Here is an 18,015-nt window from a genome sequence, read left to right on the forward strand (position 1 = left end):
TTATAATGCACATCGTTGCATGCTGACGTCACTGGCGCCTCACTTCAAGGATAGTTTTGCAAGAATGAAGGTGGTGCCATAATTTCTGGAATTTATCATACGTGTGGTTGTCATTAACGTCGCAAGTTCGTCTTTAACAGTAGAAGACTAGACATTTAGACCTTCTCAGATGTTTGCATCCAATGCTACACTTACACTGCGAGGGTCAGGTGCTCCTTTTCTACAGAAATTACCTGACGTTCCCACTTATAAAGAACCTATGACAAGTCTCTCTCGAAAGTGCCACGGAATCGACTTAAATCGCCGAAACTTGAAGCAGTCAGTAGCGACGGCAGGTTGGTTGGTTGCCCACCCTCTATCCTGAATTACTCCGAATGCGCACACCTACTTATCGTCATCGACATTACCTGAGCGAATGTTAATTGACAAGTCGCAGCTAAACGGCGACCAGAAGCAGACACACCTCTGTGGAAGCAGCAGCTTTCCAATGTTGTGGTGGAGGACAGCGGCAGGCCAAGGAAGAGAGCAAGACAGAGCCAGGGAGAGGAAAGTGACGATGAAGTTATAGAGGGTGAGGGTCATGCATCCGGGGGCAATGAGGTTGTGGAGGACCTCTTCACCCTCGACGGTGGCTGGTCAGTGGAGGTGCTTGGGGAGGAGGACAGCAAACTGTACGATCTGGAGGTACGCACTTCTGCTGCACCACTCACTTGTACTTGTCCGCCCTGCGCATCCTAGTTGAGGAGCATGTAGGGAATGCATCACCTCTCGGTGTAGCCAGAAGGTTTTGGATCGCTGAGCTTGCGCGCCCAAGTAGGACCCCTCCTGGATACTCAGAGGTGCCGAACTTTTGTCTGTGCAGGACCCGGATTCGGATGACGAGGAAGAGGAATTGGGCATGGCAGCGCGCAGCATTTTGCAGTCCGTGCCCAAGCACCGCTTGAAGCAGCTGGAAGTCCTGCAGGCCGACGCTGAAGACGAGAATGCTGCCACAAAGGTGCTCTTGCCCATCAGTCTGCTACTGCCACTGGATGATGTGCTATGATGTGAAGTTATTGTTATTTGAAGGATGGAAACTAAGAGGACTCAGGATCTGCCTCAGGCGAATGCCCGGAGGCGAACTGCAGCAGAGCACAAGACACACAAGCGCCTGCGACTTGTAGGTGGGGCCTTGGCCGGCAAGAGAATTACTTCTGGAAGGGGTGAAACAACGCGGCCCATGATGGAGAAGGTACGCGGGGACAACAGTGGACTTCAGTGTTATATATTGTGCTGTGCTGACAGTGACGATATGACACGGGCCTGTGAAAACGTAAATTGGCTGCACTAAAGAAATGTTACCAGGACACCTTGCTTACTGGTATTCTCTGACTTGCCTGCATTTTGTTTTGCTTCAGCAAAGCTGAGGACCTTCTTAGCTGCAGGTGCGGAAGGCAGTTTTTGACATGATGATGTCATTTGCGGGCGGCAACCCGAGCTTTTTGGAAGGCACGAGGTGGCTGGATCTTTTTGCTGGCACCGGCTCTGTGGGCCTGGAAGCGCTCTCACGCGGAGCTGCACACTGCCAGTTCATAGAGCTGGACCCCTGGGTCATCAACAATGTGCTCAGCCCTAACATTGAGAGCTGCGGCGCAAGCGACAGCACAGTCATCCACTCTGGCAAGGCGGAGGCGTTCCTGCAGCGAGCAAGGGATGCGACTCATTTCTCCAGCAAGCCTTTCGACTACATCAGGTGCTGCTGAACGTGCCGTCCTTTTGTACTCATCACAGGCATCCCACAGGCATGCCTTTGCTCCTAGGATGTGTGCTTCAGGCATGCATGCTGCTTGGTACTGACTCTGCAGACTGGCTGACAATTTTGTTTCTGTTGTGCAGCGTGTGCCCGCCATATCTTCTGGTGTCCTACGAGGAGCTCTTTGACCTGCTATCCACATCCCCGCTGCTTCACTCTGGATCTGTAGTCTTTGTTGAGTACCCGCAGAGCGCCTCCAAAATAATCCCAGACACTCTGGGGCCGCTTGCGCTGTTGCGTGACAGGAAGTACGGCAGGACGCAGGTTGCTATTTATGGGCCCTATGAAGACTGACAGCAATATAATCATCATTGACTGCCATGGCCAGTTGTTATATTGGCAACTGTTGTTGCGTTACTAATATGTGCCTTCTACTAGAGGGGTAGTATGCATGCCACCTGGGCTTGGTGAAGCAGTGCGCCTGAGCAAGGAATGGCTCTGGTTGTTTCTAATGCACTGGAACTTTTAAAACTAAGTAATCTTATGCAGGTGGCTTGGTCCAGACGCATGCATGCAAATGACCAAACTAAATGACTTATCATTTGTGACCCATAAATATCCCCTCCCATCCCATCCCATCGGGTGCATAAACCAGGGCCCGTCTTTCTCCACTTAAAAACTGGCTTGTATGCGTGAATTACTACTTTACAATATCCCCACGATCGTTGTCCTCTGAATCGAGGAATAGCCCTGCGAGTTTTGCAACAGTGAAGCCATGAATTTGCTAGATCTGGGGCATGACGAGCTCCGCCAGATCTGTGCTCTCGTGGGCCTGAAAGATATCAGTTCAGTTGCGATGAGCTGTCGAAGGCTGAGGGAAATGGCGTTCATGGTAGGGTTGCCTCAAATGTTGGAATCACTTGGTTCTCTCCTGGCATGCCTCCTTGGATCTCCCCCACGATTGCCTTGTGGTCTATATATTTCTGCTAAAAATATTTCACATACCTTGGTGATCGCTGTACAGGAGGACTACTGGGAGAGGGCATGTAATAGTCTTGTCAGGAACGCAGCATACAGTCTGCAACACGAAGATCTGCGCTCGTTCAAGCGCTGGCTGAATGCTTCTACTTTTCGAGTGATTTACAGGGTATGCTACGCCAAGAATGGAAGGAAGCTGCTTATGCATGCCTTCTATTATTAGAGTGCCTTCAGTGGGCACTGTGCTGCTTGCTGGGACTGCCGAGCATTGAGGGTGTGCAGTGCACTGCTGCAGCTGCTGGTGAAGCTGAAATGTTGGCCAGAAGGCATCTGGCAATGCCCTGTGGATCACTATTTCTCTAGTGGGAAGACTGATGGCAGCCTTACTGTGGTGGGTACCCCCAAATGACAATTTCCTTTCAACAGTTCCTTCCCATGCACGGTTGCTTGGTGCGCACATGCTGAGCCCCTGAGAATGGTTCTCAAAATACAAACATCCGCAATTTGCCTTCTCAGATTGCCCGAAAGGAGCAGGGCGTCCTGCATTTCACATCAACCAGCCGCAGGGACCAGGAGGGCTTTGCGCTCGATTTCCAGTTGCATGAACGAGGCCATGAATGGCCGCTGCTGTCTTTCCGCCCAAACTGGCCAATGGACATGTGCCTTTTTCTGGCAGCTGGTCATGGCCGCACTGGACAGGTGAAAGCATTTCCCCTTGTCAGCTGCAACTGATGAAACAGCATGTTGCCACATGCAAGTTGCCTAATGGCATGTGGCATGACAGAAATATTATTTGTTTTATAAAATTAAAGGCAGCTTTCTATGGAAATGTTGTAGGATGAGAATAAGTTTGTGCCAGCCTTGATACTCCGCTGTTTGACCCATAAGCCCACCTACGGCCTCGCCTCTTTCAGGTTTGCCTTTTTGGGAGGCCATAACTCCCTGTGTAAGGGCTAACCTGTGCTCTCCATTGCCCATTATGCACACCTATGAGTCTCTGAAAGTCTGCACACGGGGTGAGCGCGGACATGAAGCTTTTTTGCATGTGTGTGCAGGTTTCCATTGCCAATTACACACATGATGGAAAATTGCTACTCGTTCTGCTGTAATATTCCCAGGGTGCCGTGGCCACAATCCATCCCTGCATTTGACTCCGATGCTCCTGCGGCCTCACGCAACCTGCGCCGATTGGAGGTATGGCCGGAGGGACAAGTGCACTCCTGTTCCAATCGCACATGTTCGAGTAGCAGGTACAATCATTTGTCGGCTCTTTCTACACTGCTGATACAAGGGCGAAAAGGCAGTGCTTACTTTGCAGGGCATCTGGAATGCTTCTTATGGGCCACACGGCGATGAAGTTGTGTGGGTGACATTTCGGCAGGAGCCTCATGTGCCCTTGAGAGGCTTACATGCCAAATTGGAAGGCCTCAAGGTGATTAAGTTGCATTTTGGAGTCACCGTGATCAAGCAAACGAACTTCTGTTGTTCTGCAGAATGCAGGCAGCTTCAGGAATCTCTGAGCAGCTATTTTGGTAATTGCGCAGATCACAGGTGACCCCAATGTGCCAGCTGGCAAGCTGACCTTTGAAGTCTGCTCACAAATCCCTCTGGCGGGTCCATACAATGGTTTTGAGGAGGAGGAATCCCTTGACGGCCAATACTTGGAGATTAACCGCCCCATAGGTGAGTTTCAGGTGCCCTTTCTTCCATTTACTTTTCTGTTCTGTGGGGTGATTGCACGCCTTCAGCCACGTATAAAACCAGCTGCTTGTTGTCCTGCAGTGATGCACGGGGCAGGACAATCGGTCCTTGTGAACATAGAGGAACGGCCAGTGGCTGCAAGGTATTTTGGAAGGGGACAGATCAACGCAGATCCTAGGCGGTGAGTCTTGCCCTGCAACGCATGCACCCATTTAATTAGTTTTGTTTGATGGCTGCCTGCCTGCATGCTTCATGCATGTCTTCCTCCCGTCTGCTCTATTGTCACCAAGGGGCAGATGAAATCTCACCTTCAGATTCCCGGGAGGCTTCTCCCATCCCATGGTGGACCTCTGACAAATACCGTCCACTCGCAGATGGGATTCTGAGTGGGAGGAGGTGCAGTTGCTGGTGTACGAGGGGCAGCGACCGCTATTTTCTATCCTGTGGTCAGACCTTGGATATCCCTCTCGCCACATAATGGACTTCACCCCAGCAGAGCTGCCAGGCGTCAGTGCTGCTTCAGAAGCAGACAAGGATCCTATAGCCCCGTAAACGCATGCTGTGCTGTACCTACCCCAGACAACGCATGTGTTGAGTGACTCCCGTGTTGCACGTGTATCAAGTGATTCCCGTGGTGCGCGCATGCACGTGCATTGTATCATAATGATTGTACTTGGAAAGCAAGTCTGTGTGTGCAGCTGCAGCTGCTGACCATGCATGCAGGTGTCAATAAAGTGTCATTGATGACGGCACTTTGTCAATAAGCCAGACAGCACGCTGCTGACTGTTAGACTCGGTCATGACAATTAGTAGCCTTCGAAGGGCCGGCCTTCAACTTGATGTAGATCCAACAGCATGACTTTTACTTAACTTGAAGTCATTGACTTTCAGCCCGAGGTCTCGGGGCCTGGGCCAAAATTTCTTTGGAACCTCTGTTCCAAAGTAGAAAAGGAGCTTACCAGATCAGCAAATGATGCATATACAACAAAAATCTGGCCAACATATTTCCCAAGATGGTGGATTTTCTCATGCCATGCCACATGACCGTTCGGCGGCGTGCTTGCGGCTGCTGTTGAACAGGAAAAGTTGTTAGAGCTCCAGTATCACTCTTCACTATTTCGTCTATTTCAATGAAGTTATCGATGTGCTCCACAAAGATCGCTGCATTACTGACGTCAACGCTGTGATCGCATGTACTAGGCTCTGTGAAAAGCTTTAACAATAGAACTCGCTCGTATTCTTCCCACCAATGTGCCCTCCTCCATTGGATTGTAGATAAAAAAAACTGCGAAGATGGGGACAGACTATGCTCAGAGAAAGCTTGCTAAGAAGAAGTGGAAGAAGTTTTCAGCTGAGCCGTCAGGTGAAAAGAAGCAACGTGTGAAAAGGAATAAAACGAGAAGATTATGCCAGGTGCGATACAATCATCTAATTCATGAGATCTTTAATGATGGATGGCAGCATTTTGTAAGTCGCAGCTTCGCAAGACTTACAAAATGTCCTTTCACTGGGCAGGGCATGTGCTACGGTGAGCCAGAGCTGAAAGCAGAAGACAAGGGTGAAGGTTGGGAGAAGGACTCTGATGGCTACGACTCGGAGGTTGAACAACTTATCGAAGCCAATAAGGAAGTCACCACCACCGAACCAGAGGTATGCCCTTCTATCGAGCTGCAGAACTAGTAGATGTAGCCAAAGGTAGATGAACCTAGTGTTTCCTAAGAGGTATCCCTTCAAAGAAATTGTAGGTGCCATCAAATCTTCAGGAACCGTATAAACGCTTCTTATGCTGCAGGCAAAAGAGGCCCAAGATGGCTCTGGTCAGAAGCCCACAGGAGCAAAGCGACCCCGCATGTCCACAGCAGTGGACTTGCCTGCAGTGTCAACCAGCGAGCAAGATGCTGGTCATGCAAGGAAGAAGCAAAAGGCGATCAATCCTCAAGATCCACTTTCTGTTTCCCTGAGCGCATTTCCAGCTGAGATGCAACGCTACATGCAAGCCGAGGGCTATCTGGAGCCCAGTCCAATCCAAGAAAGGTAATAATGCACCTCGACTCTCCTTGAGCTGTTCCCCTATCAGGTTTATAGACGAGCGCGGATTACACAGCATAAATTGAGCCACGTAGAGCCGAAGGTGGGAGTGTGCATGCAGTTGCTGGCCAGAGTGTCTGAAAGGGAGGGACGTCAGAGCAGTTGCTGAGCCGGGCAGTGGGAAGACTCTGGGGTACCTGCTACCTTGCGTGCCGTGGCTGCTTGAAAGAGCAGAAACGAGGAGTGAGAAGGAATCTAGCAGTGGACCTGGCGTGCTCATTCTGGTGCCAACGAGGTGGATTTCTGCTGCACTTCCATGAGATTCTCTGAAATGCCCCCTTCATGTTGACAATGCCACAGAGGATTCAGCCTGATTGGATGATATCTTGCTGTGCAGAGAGCTGGCACAGCAAGTGGCCGCATGCTGTCGCAACCTTCGGCGGCTCTTCAATTTAGACACAGCGTGCATATTTGGAGGAGGAGACCGCAAAGCACAGGTGAGGGATACAATGCAATGTGCACTGGATGGCCCTACATGAAATCTGTACCTGTGGACTTGGGACTCTGCATGCTGGCCAAGATGACTGATTTGATATCGGTGCATTTGGAATTACACCTCATGTCTTCTGCTCTGTGGAACCCAGGAGGAGGCCATTCAGAAGAAGCCGCATATTATTGTGGCAACTCCGGGGCGGCTTTTGGACTTCATTGATGCGTCCATGCTGGACATAGGTAAATATGCTCTTTCTGGCTCTTTCTGGATATTCATTGATTGCATTTTGTACTTTGCAGTGCTGTGCAACCATTTATAAGTCCCAGAGCAGGGCTGAGCAGCCGATGATTATGTAACACTCAGCTTTCACAGTTTCTGAACATTCTTGTTGACAGAATGAGAATATGAGGCTGCACAGTCACTGCTCAAATGGGAGAGGGAACTGCGTGCTGTTGTAAATGCTCATTCAATTGTGTAGCACGCAATTCACTTCATGGACTTCCAGATTGCTTACTTTATATACGTGCAGGCTTGGTGGGGTACCTTGTGTTGGATGAGGCGGACAAGATGCTGTCGCTTGGCTTACGGCCGCAGTTGGATCGTATTCGCGAACTCATTCTCCCTGAGCAGCCCGCAAAGAAGTCCAAAGCCAAACTCCAGAGACCACAGGTGACCCCTCTTCTGTTCACCTGCCTGCATTGCATGTACTGAATTTTCTAGCGGAGAGCAATAGCTCCAGAAGAAATTATGTTCAACGCAGCAAAGTCCGACGGGTGGGCACTGTGCAATGCCCAAACCGCAAGAAAATCTGCTGCTACAGCACCTTGAAGCCTGTACTGACCCTGCGCTCAGGATACCTACGGCGTATGGGAAATTTTTGGCCGCTACATGTTTTCTTTGGACCGCCAACCTCCACGATACAATCATGGCAGTCTTGGAGGATTGTGAACCTAGCCTATGCTCTATATGTCCAGGTGCTGCTCTTCACGGCTACAATGCCAGTTGAGCTGGAGGAGACGGCTCAACAGTGGCAGCAGAAACCTGTGGTGCTGCATGTCAGCGTTTCAGGGGCCTCGATCAGCCGCTCAGTGGTCCAGGTCTGTGTGCCTACCATTCTTCAAATTGCATGGCGTGATATCAGTTACAATGAAGAGGAATACTTAATTTTCCGGTAGACAAAGCGATGACCAGCCCTGTGCTCTTACACCTTGACCAGCAGAAGGGGCATTTTTGGATGGCTGTAGCAAAGTGTGTTTGTGATTCTGTGCATCTGAAAGTCTAGGGACTGCTTTTGCTTGTGCAGGTGGTGCAAGTGTGTGCAGAGCACAAGAAGCCAAAGAAGCTCCTGAAGCACCTCGGGCAGATCAAGGTGAGCCACTACGCCTTGTCACCTTGTGGCTCCTCGCATTGCAATCGCCGGCGCACGCGCTGAGTTTGCATGCTTCCCTCTTTCACCATCCTGTTTCCATCCTGAAGTAGTTTTCTGAGAGCGCCAGTGCAGGGTAAGCGCTGCCTGATGATAATGCATGGAAACCTTTTGCTGCAGGAGGCCAGCAAGGGCACGCGCAACCCACCGCGCGTCCTGGTGTTTGCCAACCGGATCAAGACAGTGCGCTTTCTGCACACCACCATCTCCGCTGCCGGGATGAAGGCTGCCACGCTGCATGGAGACCGGTCACAAGCGGAGCGCGAGGTGCGCTGCATCCCTCGTTTGTCGAATTCACCATTATTCGAGCCCGGTGTATGTGCTCTGCTTTCACCTTTCTGCTCTGTCAGTTATTACAAGCCTCACCACGGCATTTCGTTGTGTGTAACGTCTCTCTTCTGCTCTGCCAAGGCATCCACCCCAAGCTTTCGATGTTGGTTGTTCTTCATTTGTTGTGTTTGGTCTTCTGTCTGATCCCGAATTTGGCATGCAGCACTTGCATGCTCAAGGAAGAGGTGACATATTGACTGTTATTTCACATCTGAGCTTTCATGATGGTGGCATGCTGCACGTGCTCACTTAGCCGCCTGTAATGCATGGGCTCGTAGTTTCACATCTGCGCTTTCATGTTGTAGGCAAGCAGCGCTCGCCTGCTGAGCCACGGGCGATGCATAGCACATTAGATCACTGCAGTTTCCTGGGTCTTGCTCCCTGATCTAGCACCATATAGCACTCCTGCTCTTGGGAGAAGGCCGATGAGCCGAGGCGCATGCTTATATAATTACGGGCTGAAAAGCAGTGTCATGCACACAGGAGGCGATGCGCGACTTCAGGAGCGGCAAGGTGCAAATTCTCGTGGCGACTGATGTGGCGGCGCGCGGTCTGCACATCCGCGGGCTACCCTACATTATAAACTACGATTTCCCCTCGCGCCTGGAACCCTACATTCACCGCGTCGGCCGCACCGGCCGCCTCGCCTCCAGCGGCCACGCCTTCAGCTTTTTCACGCGCAATCTCGCGCCCCTTGCGCGCCCCTTGCTCGCCCTCCTGCAGGTGCGCCACCCCTCGCGTGCTTAAAGTTGGGCCGTCGGTGAATTGCAGGCGGCACTTGCGTGGCAAGGCCTCATCAGCCTGTGGCTTGCACAAAATCAGCTGATTACTAATGACGCTAGTGAGACTCAGTCAGACTCAGCTGCTGTCCAGATGTTAATTTGAGGTCACAGATGTAAAGATTTGCCCAGATGCCCCCAAGTGCGTGCATGCTGGGGCCTGCAAATCTCCTGTACAAGTGTCAGAGGACAAGTGCTCACACTCTTTGAAAATCAGTGTATGCCATTTCACCCTCAAAGAAGCCCGTTCTCAATAATCGTCCCCTGTCAAACGCATTGCTGACAAACGAGCTTCAGCAAGGGAGTGATGTGTGCAGGAGCATGGGCAGGCAGTGGATCCCAATCTGATGGTCCTGGCGGATGCTTATGACACCGCCATGGCCAAGCTAGGAGGCAAAGCACCGGATGCTTGGACTGATGCACCTGCCAAGGGGGAGGGGGAGGCAGCAAGTGACAGCGGCGATGAGAAGCAGAATCACAGCCGGCAACGTGGTGATCAGCCGAGCTCCTCAGGCGCATCCTCGTCAGGTGTGAATGGACTTTGAACAGGAAATGCTGCAGTCATGGCATTGAACATGAAGGTGATCTAGTCATGTCTGTTTGGGTCCCCGAGATGTACATTTCCTAACATCCTCAGGTCATCAAACAGCCAGAAATAGAGTGTTCATGTCCTGCTGTGAGCTTGCAAAAATCGAGCAGTCTTTGATTTGATGTCTCAGAATGGTCCTGTGCAGATGAGGAGAGCGGAGACGAGGAGGCTGTCAGGGCAGGCAGCAAACGAAAGCCGGCAGTGTCAGCTTTGCAGCTTCCGGGGCTGTACAAGAAGAAGGCTGCCTTTGACCCAGACATGGAGGGCTTCAGTGAATCAGACGCAGAGCTGCAGAAACCACAGAAGCCTGGAGTGAAGCTGCCAAGCAGCAAAGCTGTGAAACCTGCGAAGGCTCAGGTGCCAGCTGGCGTGAAGGGGACAGCCCAGGCGCAGGAGCAGGCTGCCAAGCCAGATAAAGCAGATGGTGAGTTCAAGGGGAAGCGGAAAGGCGGTCAGGTCCGACGCGCGCTGCCGGGACGCCTCAGAAAGAAGCTGGCAAAACAGCGAGAGGCCTGACCTGGGAGTCGGGAGAGATGTGGCAGAGCTCATGAAGAGAGCATTGAGACTCTTGGAAGCATGTAATGGTGTGCACCTATTCGTATGTCCCTGGAGAATCAATGTGGGCTTGAGACTATTATCCCGTGTATGTAAGCCGTAAGCGGGTGAAACATTACTTGGGAATTGAGCGGATGTGGAACAGTGCCTTGCCATGCTCTGTGTAAAGCTAGAAACTATGCAAGTCTCCTGCCCTCCAAACTCACAACTCCACAATTCTGGGCCACAGGTCCATGTTTGCTGATCTGTCATCTCACATGACGATTGATCAATTGCATGAAGTCAGTCCGAGACCGTGATCTCTTTCACAATTGAAGGACCCACCTTCTTTCGTCCTGCACGTATATCCATGGTTTCACATCTGGCGTTCCTAGGAGATCACAACCAGATACCTGCCTCCTCGTGCATTCAAGAATGGGCTTCCTGACCCATGAGAAGAACCCTGACTATAGCTGAGACGTCCGCCAAGGCGAATAAAAGGAGTTCCGAATCTATTAAACTACACTGGCCGTGGTCTGGCACCCCCGTGTTGTCTGAACTGAGGTCAGCAAGGAGTCAACTCGTTGAGGAGCAAACAGACCGTGATAGAGGTGGCCAGAAGCCAGCGTCAAACCTCATTATCCGGGGAATAGATGAGCTATTTCAATGCAAGCTGGCCTCAAAGACGCAAGGGTATGAATCGTCACCTACAGCTTGGATGTTAGCATCGGACCTCTGACTTATAATATCGTGTTTGTGTTCAGCAGCATAAGTGGCATGCTGTATCGTAGCGTGTCTCAGAGTGTTCCACTGGCATGCAAGCAAAATTTGTAATGGGTTTGCTCGCTATGCCAACACCCATGGACAAGAAACCCTTTCAAGCACATCGTGTGTCAGACAACGTATGACAAATGCTGCAGGCACTGGAGATCTCGACGACCTCGAGGCCATATTAAGTGCACCGCCTCCAGCGCTTGGGGAGCCTCTCAGGCCAAAAAATACAGTGAAAGCAGATGGCCAGAGCTCCAGTTTGCCTGCGCAGCATGATAGCTCTGCAGCAGCTGGCCAGGATGCTTCAGCAACATCAAGAGCACGCAGTAGTGCAGTGACTGTACCTCATCTCGCGCTGACAGATGCTCACAGAGAGGGGCGCAGAATTAGCCCGAAGCATGAAGTGCGCTGCTCCATCACCAGAGCAGTGGTCTCCCCCAGGAGCTCTGACGTGGCTGCAGCCCTCCAGTACCGCTCGAGCCCCTCTTCTCTGGCGGAGAAAGGCAGTGCTGAGGGGAGCACAGCTGCCAGGCAGGAGAGCTCAAGCAGTCAGCCGGGGGAGCAAAGCGCACCCTCCTTTGCAGACAGGGTGAGCAGCTTCCGGGGCAAGGGGACAGCGGGGAGTGAGCGCATCACAGGATGGCTGCCAATCCACAGGAAGGCAGGTGCAGCAAGCAGCTCTGGCCAAGGCGGCGCGCAGCCGAGCGTGCCGGGAAGCGCAAATCAGACCATCTCAGTGCCCATGCTGGGTGCTTATGAGAAGATGACTGTGGCGGCTTCCCTGGTGGGCGCGTTTGCCGGAGGCGCTGCAGCCGGCCCTCTGGGCGTATCAGTGGGTGAGCACTCAGCTTGGAGCTTGCTCGACAACTATCCAGTCCACAGACTCAGTGATCTGTACGTGTGCAGTGTCTCGCTCGCGCAGCGCTGGCTACTTAGCATGCGGGCGCATGGGACAGGCATTAACCGGTGTCTCTGGTTGTGCAGGCGCCAAAAGTGGAGCGCTTTTGGTGGCAGCAGGGGCTGGCATCTGTGGTGAGATCCTCATGCATTTCTCCTGTCTGGATGCAAGGCAAGCATATCGGGTGTTGTGTCCCAAAGGCATGAGCGAAAGAAGTAGTCCTGGGAATTGACTGGTCTTTTTTGGAGCAGGTGCTGCACAGCACTGCTACGCACATGGGCTGCCTGTCGCCAGCATGGGCTCCTCACTGTCTAATATGGGCGCTGGCCTGCTGTCGAGTGTTTCCAGAAGAGACCCAAAAGCACCCGCATCAGCCCAGCAGGGCAGTATAGATCCTGCATTGCACACTGGCCAGCCGACAGGTGGCGTCCTAGCAGCTCGGGGAGATGATGCAGATGTCACATGCATGGATAGGGTTTCTGGCGCACCAGCTTCATCTTCAGCAGAGGTGGCCACAAAGGCCATGCAACCCGCTAGCATTTGGTTTCCCACTCTGTCTGGGCTCGGGTCCAGCTTGCGGCCCCGTACAGATGGGAAATCAGCTGCGGATGTGTCAAAGGAGCCACAGGCAACTAGTGGAAGCACTGACAGTCTGCCCACCAGTTCCAGTGCCTCTCAGCAGCTTACACCAAGGCGCAGCCAAGATGCTGACCACACATAATGCACGTGTGCCAGTAAACTCATATGCGGCTGCTTTGAGATTTTTAACAAGTCCTGCTCACATTGACCTACGCATGTCCTACTGTTTTGAGGTGTACAGTACTTTATGCGCACCAGGATTTCGCTTGCTGTTGTGCCTGTCAAGCTGTACATCGTGTACATCACATTTCTTGTACTTAATTGCCAGTGTATATCAGAGTTTCACATGTTTTTCTGTCGTTCTTGTCGGTCGTGCTTTCTAGATGTACAGTAATGTAAGGTATGTTTGGTCACCGGAATGATTACAGTGTCAGTAAGATTGTTGGCTGCTTGTAACATTTAAATCTCAGACCATGTAAGTCAAGCATTGTGAGTTGATTTTGGGTTACATGAGTGCTGCGTCGTCTCAGGATCAGACATGCGTGGATCAAACACCATATCTTCATGCTCCACCCTCTTGACATCCCTCACGGCCAGGCATCTTGTTTACACGGTTGTCAGTTCTGTCTGCTTCGACTTGACAATGGCGTCAATCTGCTTGACATAGTCATCTGTCATTTCCTGGATTGAGTCTTCCAGTGCCTTCTTCTCATCCTCAGAGATATCCTTTCCCCTCTTGTCAATGGTTTTGATGGCGTCCCTCCGAATGTTCCTGCTCAGCACCATGCACACAAGCGCTCATAACATGCAACAGACTTCACAAGCGCCATTGTGGAGAGCTGCGGAGCTTATCTCGTTGATGTGCTCAAAACAATAAAAATGCATTAATGGAAATTCACCGCAAGGCCACTTTCCCATCCTCTCCAAGCTTTGATACAAGCTTCGCCATTTCTTTTCGTCGGTCCTGCATGCAAGACAGTTGCAGTGAGTCACTCATACTGTCCGGTATATTATACTCCATGGTAGAGGTATCGACAGGGTACTTCAGGCCATTTGGATCTTCATCTGTTGACAAATAACACACATGAGAACTTGCATTGTGCTCTGGCTTCCTTTTAGTTGAGAATAGAGAATCGCTTACAGCAGTGAGCTGAGGCACATTGATGCGGATGAGGTTGCCATCATTGCCTGGCGTGAGGCCCAAGTCCGAGGTCATGATGGCCTTCTCAATGCTGGGAATGCTGGTCTTATCATACGGCTGAATCACCAGTTGGCTGGCTTCTGGGGCAGACAAGGTGGCCAGCTGCTTCAAGGGGGTCATTGCCCCATAGTATTCCACCTAAAAAAGCAACAGCGGCCAGGAATGTGAGCCGGTATAAGAGCATTGACAGCTCCTGGCTGTTGAACAGGTCGGAAGAAACCAGACGTAGTGAACTCAAATATCTTCCCATAATTGTTAAGGAAGCAACCTGACCTGGATTCTGTCCAACATGCCTGGTGTGGCTCTGCCTGTCCGCACTGTAGCAAAGCTTCCTTTTGTGCTCTCCAAACTCTTTTCCATCCTAGTCATCTGCAGCAGAAAAGTTCACCTAAGCCCGTAAAAAGTAGAGCACATCTGTTCCCATGTCCATACATATTTAAACACATTAGTTTATATTAAGATCTTACGGTATCCTCCTCCACGTCAATTTCCTCTTCTGCAGTGGTTGCACGTACAACTTGCGACACACACCTTCTCACCTGCCTGCACAGGGAAGCAGCCAGACATTGCAACGATTCCTGATCATACAGGCTATTTTCAAGAATTCCAAGGATTTGACACATCGGATCTCAAGGCAATAGGAACATCGTTATGAATGTAGCCCTGCTATGCAGGCATCTCAACCATAAAGTGATCTGTAGCACCTCGACTCACCTGACTGGCAGTTTTGCTGGTGTGAAAGGCTCGCATCTTCTCGATACTCTGCTTACTCTGCTGGGATACGATGCACTTGCTGATACAGTGCTTAGATGTCTGCCGCACAACATGGGACATGTCTTGGAATATGTGGTCTGCATCCTGCGTACAGTGGCCTTAACTCACTTTGACGGTTTCACAAAGCCTATTTCCAGCCTATGGGATGTCTGTAGAGATTTTTCTATACCTTATAAGCAGAGAGTGGATAGATCTGGCCCAAGCGTGGCTCAGCATATATGCCGAGGCGAATGCCTTCGAGGCTTCGCTTCACAAGAAAATGGAAAATGTATCAATGTTGGTGTGGTTAATTACAAATCATTCAGAATCATAGCAGGTTGCCGTTCAATAAATGATCGGCGCAGATCTCTAGAGGAGTGCAGACGTGTAAGAACATATTCCACCATATTCTGCGAAGTAAAGAAAGACACCGAGCTGAGAGGCCTGAAGATAACAAGAATTTCTTCTTGAAGAAAGAATTCAGCCCTAAAGATCCGTACTTTTTGTGTGGAATGGCATCAAGTCAAGACCTGTAAGGTTCCTCAGCACAGGGCAGTTTCGGGTCCGTTTGGCAGAGTTTCGTCTCTACCGAGGAGATAAGGGTGATGAGTACTCAGATCTGTGCTTAGTACTGGAATGCCTGGCCTGTCCAATCGCCATGTTTGACCACAGTGCAGACCTTCTGCAACACCTGGTCCACCTGCACTTTTGTGGACCAGTTGAGCGCATTGCCTCTGCCATACAGACAACGGTGAAGGATTTTGCCTGAGAAAGGGCAGTGGGCAGGAAAGAATACTGCTTTGGGCACTAGTGGAGAGTCCAACAGTGACGTAGAAACAATTGGCGAAACGATGGAGGCCTCAACATCTTTACACTCAGATCAGTCCACAAGCCCCAGCAGAGATCAGCAACGAAATTCACCGCGATCACAATGGAATTTGTGTCCTCTAGTACTCGCAATGTTCCTCTGCCTTTCAGCTGGGCAGGTTGTATGTCAACAGCAGGCAAGATTCCTATACACTCATGCCGCTGATTCATCTCACCTATGCTCTGTCTTAAATTGTCTTCTTGACCTGCAAGGAATAAGGGGGTGTGTTGTAGCAGGATTACTGGCAGCAGGCACGAGGACTACTGAGATCAAGGCATCTAGTAGATGAACAGAAATCTGAGCGAAAGGGAGTAGCAATCTGTGCATTGGTGGAAAACCCAGAGGAGGTAAGCCACCTGATTAGATGGCACTTGTGAAACTGGATGTCGATGCACTGAAGCCATGCACGTCACAATCACTCTTCTATGTAAAGCTTCTGGGTCAGCCCGTATTTGCATTTATTGAAGTCTCTGAGCCTCTTTGCATTAGAGTTTGATGTGGGTGCAGGGTTTGAGGGAATGGGTGGAGCACCACAGGGACCTTGGGGTCACTCGATTTTACATAATGGATTCAAATAGCAGCAGACCCTCAGGCCGCGAGGTCGCAGATTACATTTCGAGCGGCCTGGTTGATTTCTTCTACAGGTGCATTTCTGTTCACTCCACCAGACCATTTGCGCTCACAGGCTCCATCGGCTCATGCCAGTCTGCTGACCAGTATGCATCAAATCAATGCCACCTCATGAACATTATCCTAGAAACATTACAACTGGAGCAGGATCTGAATGCAGTGTTTTCCTGCTGCAGCTCTGATTTGACGCTCAAAACAAGGTTCCCGCAGCTGTATGTGTACGACATCTGCCTCACAAGGTTTGGCGATTACCATCAGTGGATGGCGTTTCTGGATCCTGATGAGTACCTGGTACTGCAGCCCCGTGCTGCTGCAGAGGGGCTGCCAGAGTTTCTTCAGGTGAATGGCTGCAAATTTTGTCGTACCATATCTCTCTCATTTCCAAATTGCAAATGCCTGCAAAATTGGCGCTGCATGCGTGAGCCTGAAGCACAGGTTCTGGTGGCAGGCTTATGACCAGCATGGAGGTCTTGCAGTCAACCTGAGGATATTTGGGTCATCTGGGTACCAGACTCGTCCAAAGGGAGGCATCCTTCGGAATTATATCAAGTGCGCCATTCCTGGCCATTGTGTGCATATCCTGGCTACATCCTACCTGCTGTTTACCTAATGTATGCAAGTCAACAGGGGAAAAATACCTTTCCGAGCAACAGGTCAAAACTTCAGCAGCATCCATCAAGGCGTGACTTGCGAAACGGTCGCTCAGTTTGATCAGCAAGTCACTGCTGCAGGTGTCTGCCAGAGCAGCATGAGGAGAACAGGAGGATCAAAACCATAGTGAACACCGCTCTGAGCCCGGCGCTTCACATGCACTCGGTCAACCACGTGAAGTTCAAGGACGGGTTCTTTGCTGTCGATGAAGCGCAGCGGCACTTGAAGACAGGGGAGTCCGCCACAGCCAGGCGAGTTTGGACCCTGCATGCATCCGCAACTGTGCAAACTACTATTTATTGCAGAACACGCCACACATTTGTATATCGGGTATACAGCAGTGCTGAGGGTAGGTACCTGAGCAGGGGTCCTTCTGGCAGGGCCATTATGCAATCTGACTGACAGCAGGTATTTTTATCATGCAGGGTGAGTACGGAGAAGGTGGCTGTGCATAAGTACCCGTTGCGGGTAGCGCCTGCTCGGGCAGCCAGCAAGGCCAAGGGTGGGGACAGCAAGGCGCGCTTTGAGGCCCTGGATCGAGAAGCCACCGAGGAGTGTCTGGGAGGAAAGCGGGTGGCCCAGCAAGACAGCAGCGATAAATACGGCATGTAGCTTGTAAATTTTGCCCTTGCCTTCCATTTTTGTGATTGCACGTGGGTCTCTCTGCTCATCATTGTACGCACAGAGTGCTCTGATTGTTTGCTTTTTGAAGTTGAGCCTCGCTGAGTCCTCAGGAGGCTCTTTATGTGCTCCGCGTCAAAGTCCACTTGCGCGGCCAAATTTTAAGGTATCTTGCCTTTTACGCATAATTTGGCTGGAAGAAAATGTAGCAGATTTACGGCATGTTTCTCTGGCGAACAATAAGATGAAATCAGAAAATTCAAGTTTGAAAGGGGGAAGCGGATGGAAGCTAGCAGTGCACTACTACGCTTCCGAGGCGGATCTCAGCCTGTTTTGAGCGCGTATTGTGAAATCAAACGGTGAGTTCGAGGCGATCTGCGTGTTAGACGAGACAAAACATTCGACCATAACATGCGGCAAAGAAAGATTGATTTTCTTGACAAAGACCATGGA

The 18,015-nt window shown here is 50.9% G+C and overlaps 5 protein-coding genes across 5 annotated transcripts; 4 read left to right on the plus strand and 1 right to left on the minus strand.

Annotated features, from left to right (window-relative positions):
• Positions 1 to 1,069: 1,069 nt before the first annotated feature.
• On the plus strand, positions 1,070 to 2,086 carry COCSUDRAFT_18562 (hypothetical protein; the record flags this gene model as incomplete). Its single annotated transcript, XM_005644845.1, has 3 exons — positions 1,070 to 1,231; positions 1,425 to 1,732; positions 1,876 to 2,086. 3 exons carry the CDS (start codon positions 1,070 to 1,072, stop codon positions 2,084 to 2,086), a joined length of 681 nt encoding a protein of 226 aa, XP_005644902.1.
• A 5,024-nt stretch (positions 2,087 to 7,110) lies between these two features.
• On the plus strand, positions 7,111 to 9,435 carry COCSUDRAFT_18558 (P-loop containing nucleoside triphosphate hydrolase protein; the record flags this gene model as incomplete). The annotated part of the gene is made up of 5 exons (XM_005644846.1): positions 7,111 to 7,171; positions 7,462 to 7,533; positions 7,887 to 8,035; positions 8,440 to 8,625; positions 9,172 to 9,435. Coding segments are annotated over 5 exons (732 nt in total), but the record flags the coding sequence as incomplete, so codon positions are not given.
• Positions 9,436 to 11,976: 2,541 nt separating this feature from the next.
• COCSUDRAFT_54303 (hypothetical protein) lies at positions 11,977 to 13,310 on the plus strand. The gene is made up of 3 exons (XM_005644847.1): positions 11,977 to 12,197; positions 12,346 to 12,393; positions 12,511 to 13,310. The coding sequence occupies exons 1-3, from the start codon at positions 12,104 to 12,106 to the stop codon at positions 12,978 to 12,980; spliced, it is 612 nt and encodes a 203-aa protein (XP_005644904.1). The 5' UTR covers positions 11,977 to 12,103; the 3' UTR covers positions 12,981 to 13,310.
• A 17-nt stretch (positions 13,311 to 13,327) lies between these two features.
• COCSUDRAFT_25219 (ribosome recycling factor) lies at positions 13,328 to 14,408 on the minus strand (the record flags this gene model as incomplete). The annotated part of the gene is made up of 4 exons (XM_005644848.1): positions 13,328 to 13,610; positions 13,738 to 13,802; positions 13,980 to 14,177; positions 14,313 to 14,408. 4 exons carry the CDS (start codon positions 14,406 to 14,408, stop codon positions 13,445 to 13,447), a joined length of 525 nt encoding a protein of 174 aa, XP_005644905.1. The 3' UTR covers positions 13,328 to 13,444.
• A 1,816-nt stretch (positions 14,409 to 16,224) lies between these two features.
• COCSUDRAFT_67331 (hypothetical protein) lies at positions 16,225 to 17,741 on the plus strand (the record flags this gene model as incomplete). Its single annotated transcript, XM_005644849.1, has 5 exons — positions 16,225 to 16,304; positions 16,467 to 16,629; positions 16,739 to 16,839; positions 17,022 to 17,192; positions 17,367 to 17,741. 5 exons carry the CDS (start codon positions 16,225 to 16,227, stop codon positions 17,551 to 17,553), a joined length of 702 nt encoding a protein of 233 aa, XP_005644906.1. The 3' UTR covers positions 17,554 to 17,741.
• Between the last annotated feature and the right edge of the window lie 274 nt (positions 17,742 to 18,015).

Source organism: Coccomyxa subellipsoidea (assembly GCF_000258705.1).
Source record: "Coccomyxa subellipsoidea C-169, whole genome shotgun sequence".
NCBI classification, from domain to species: Eukaryota; Viridiplantae; Chlorophyta; class Trebouxiophyceae; family Coccomyxaceae; genus Coccomyxa; species Coccomyxa subellipsoidea.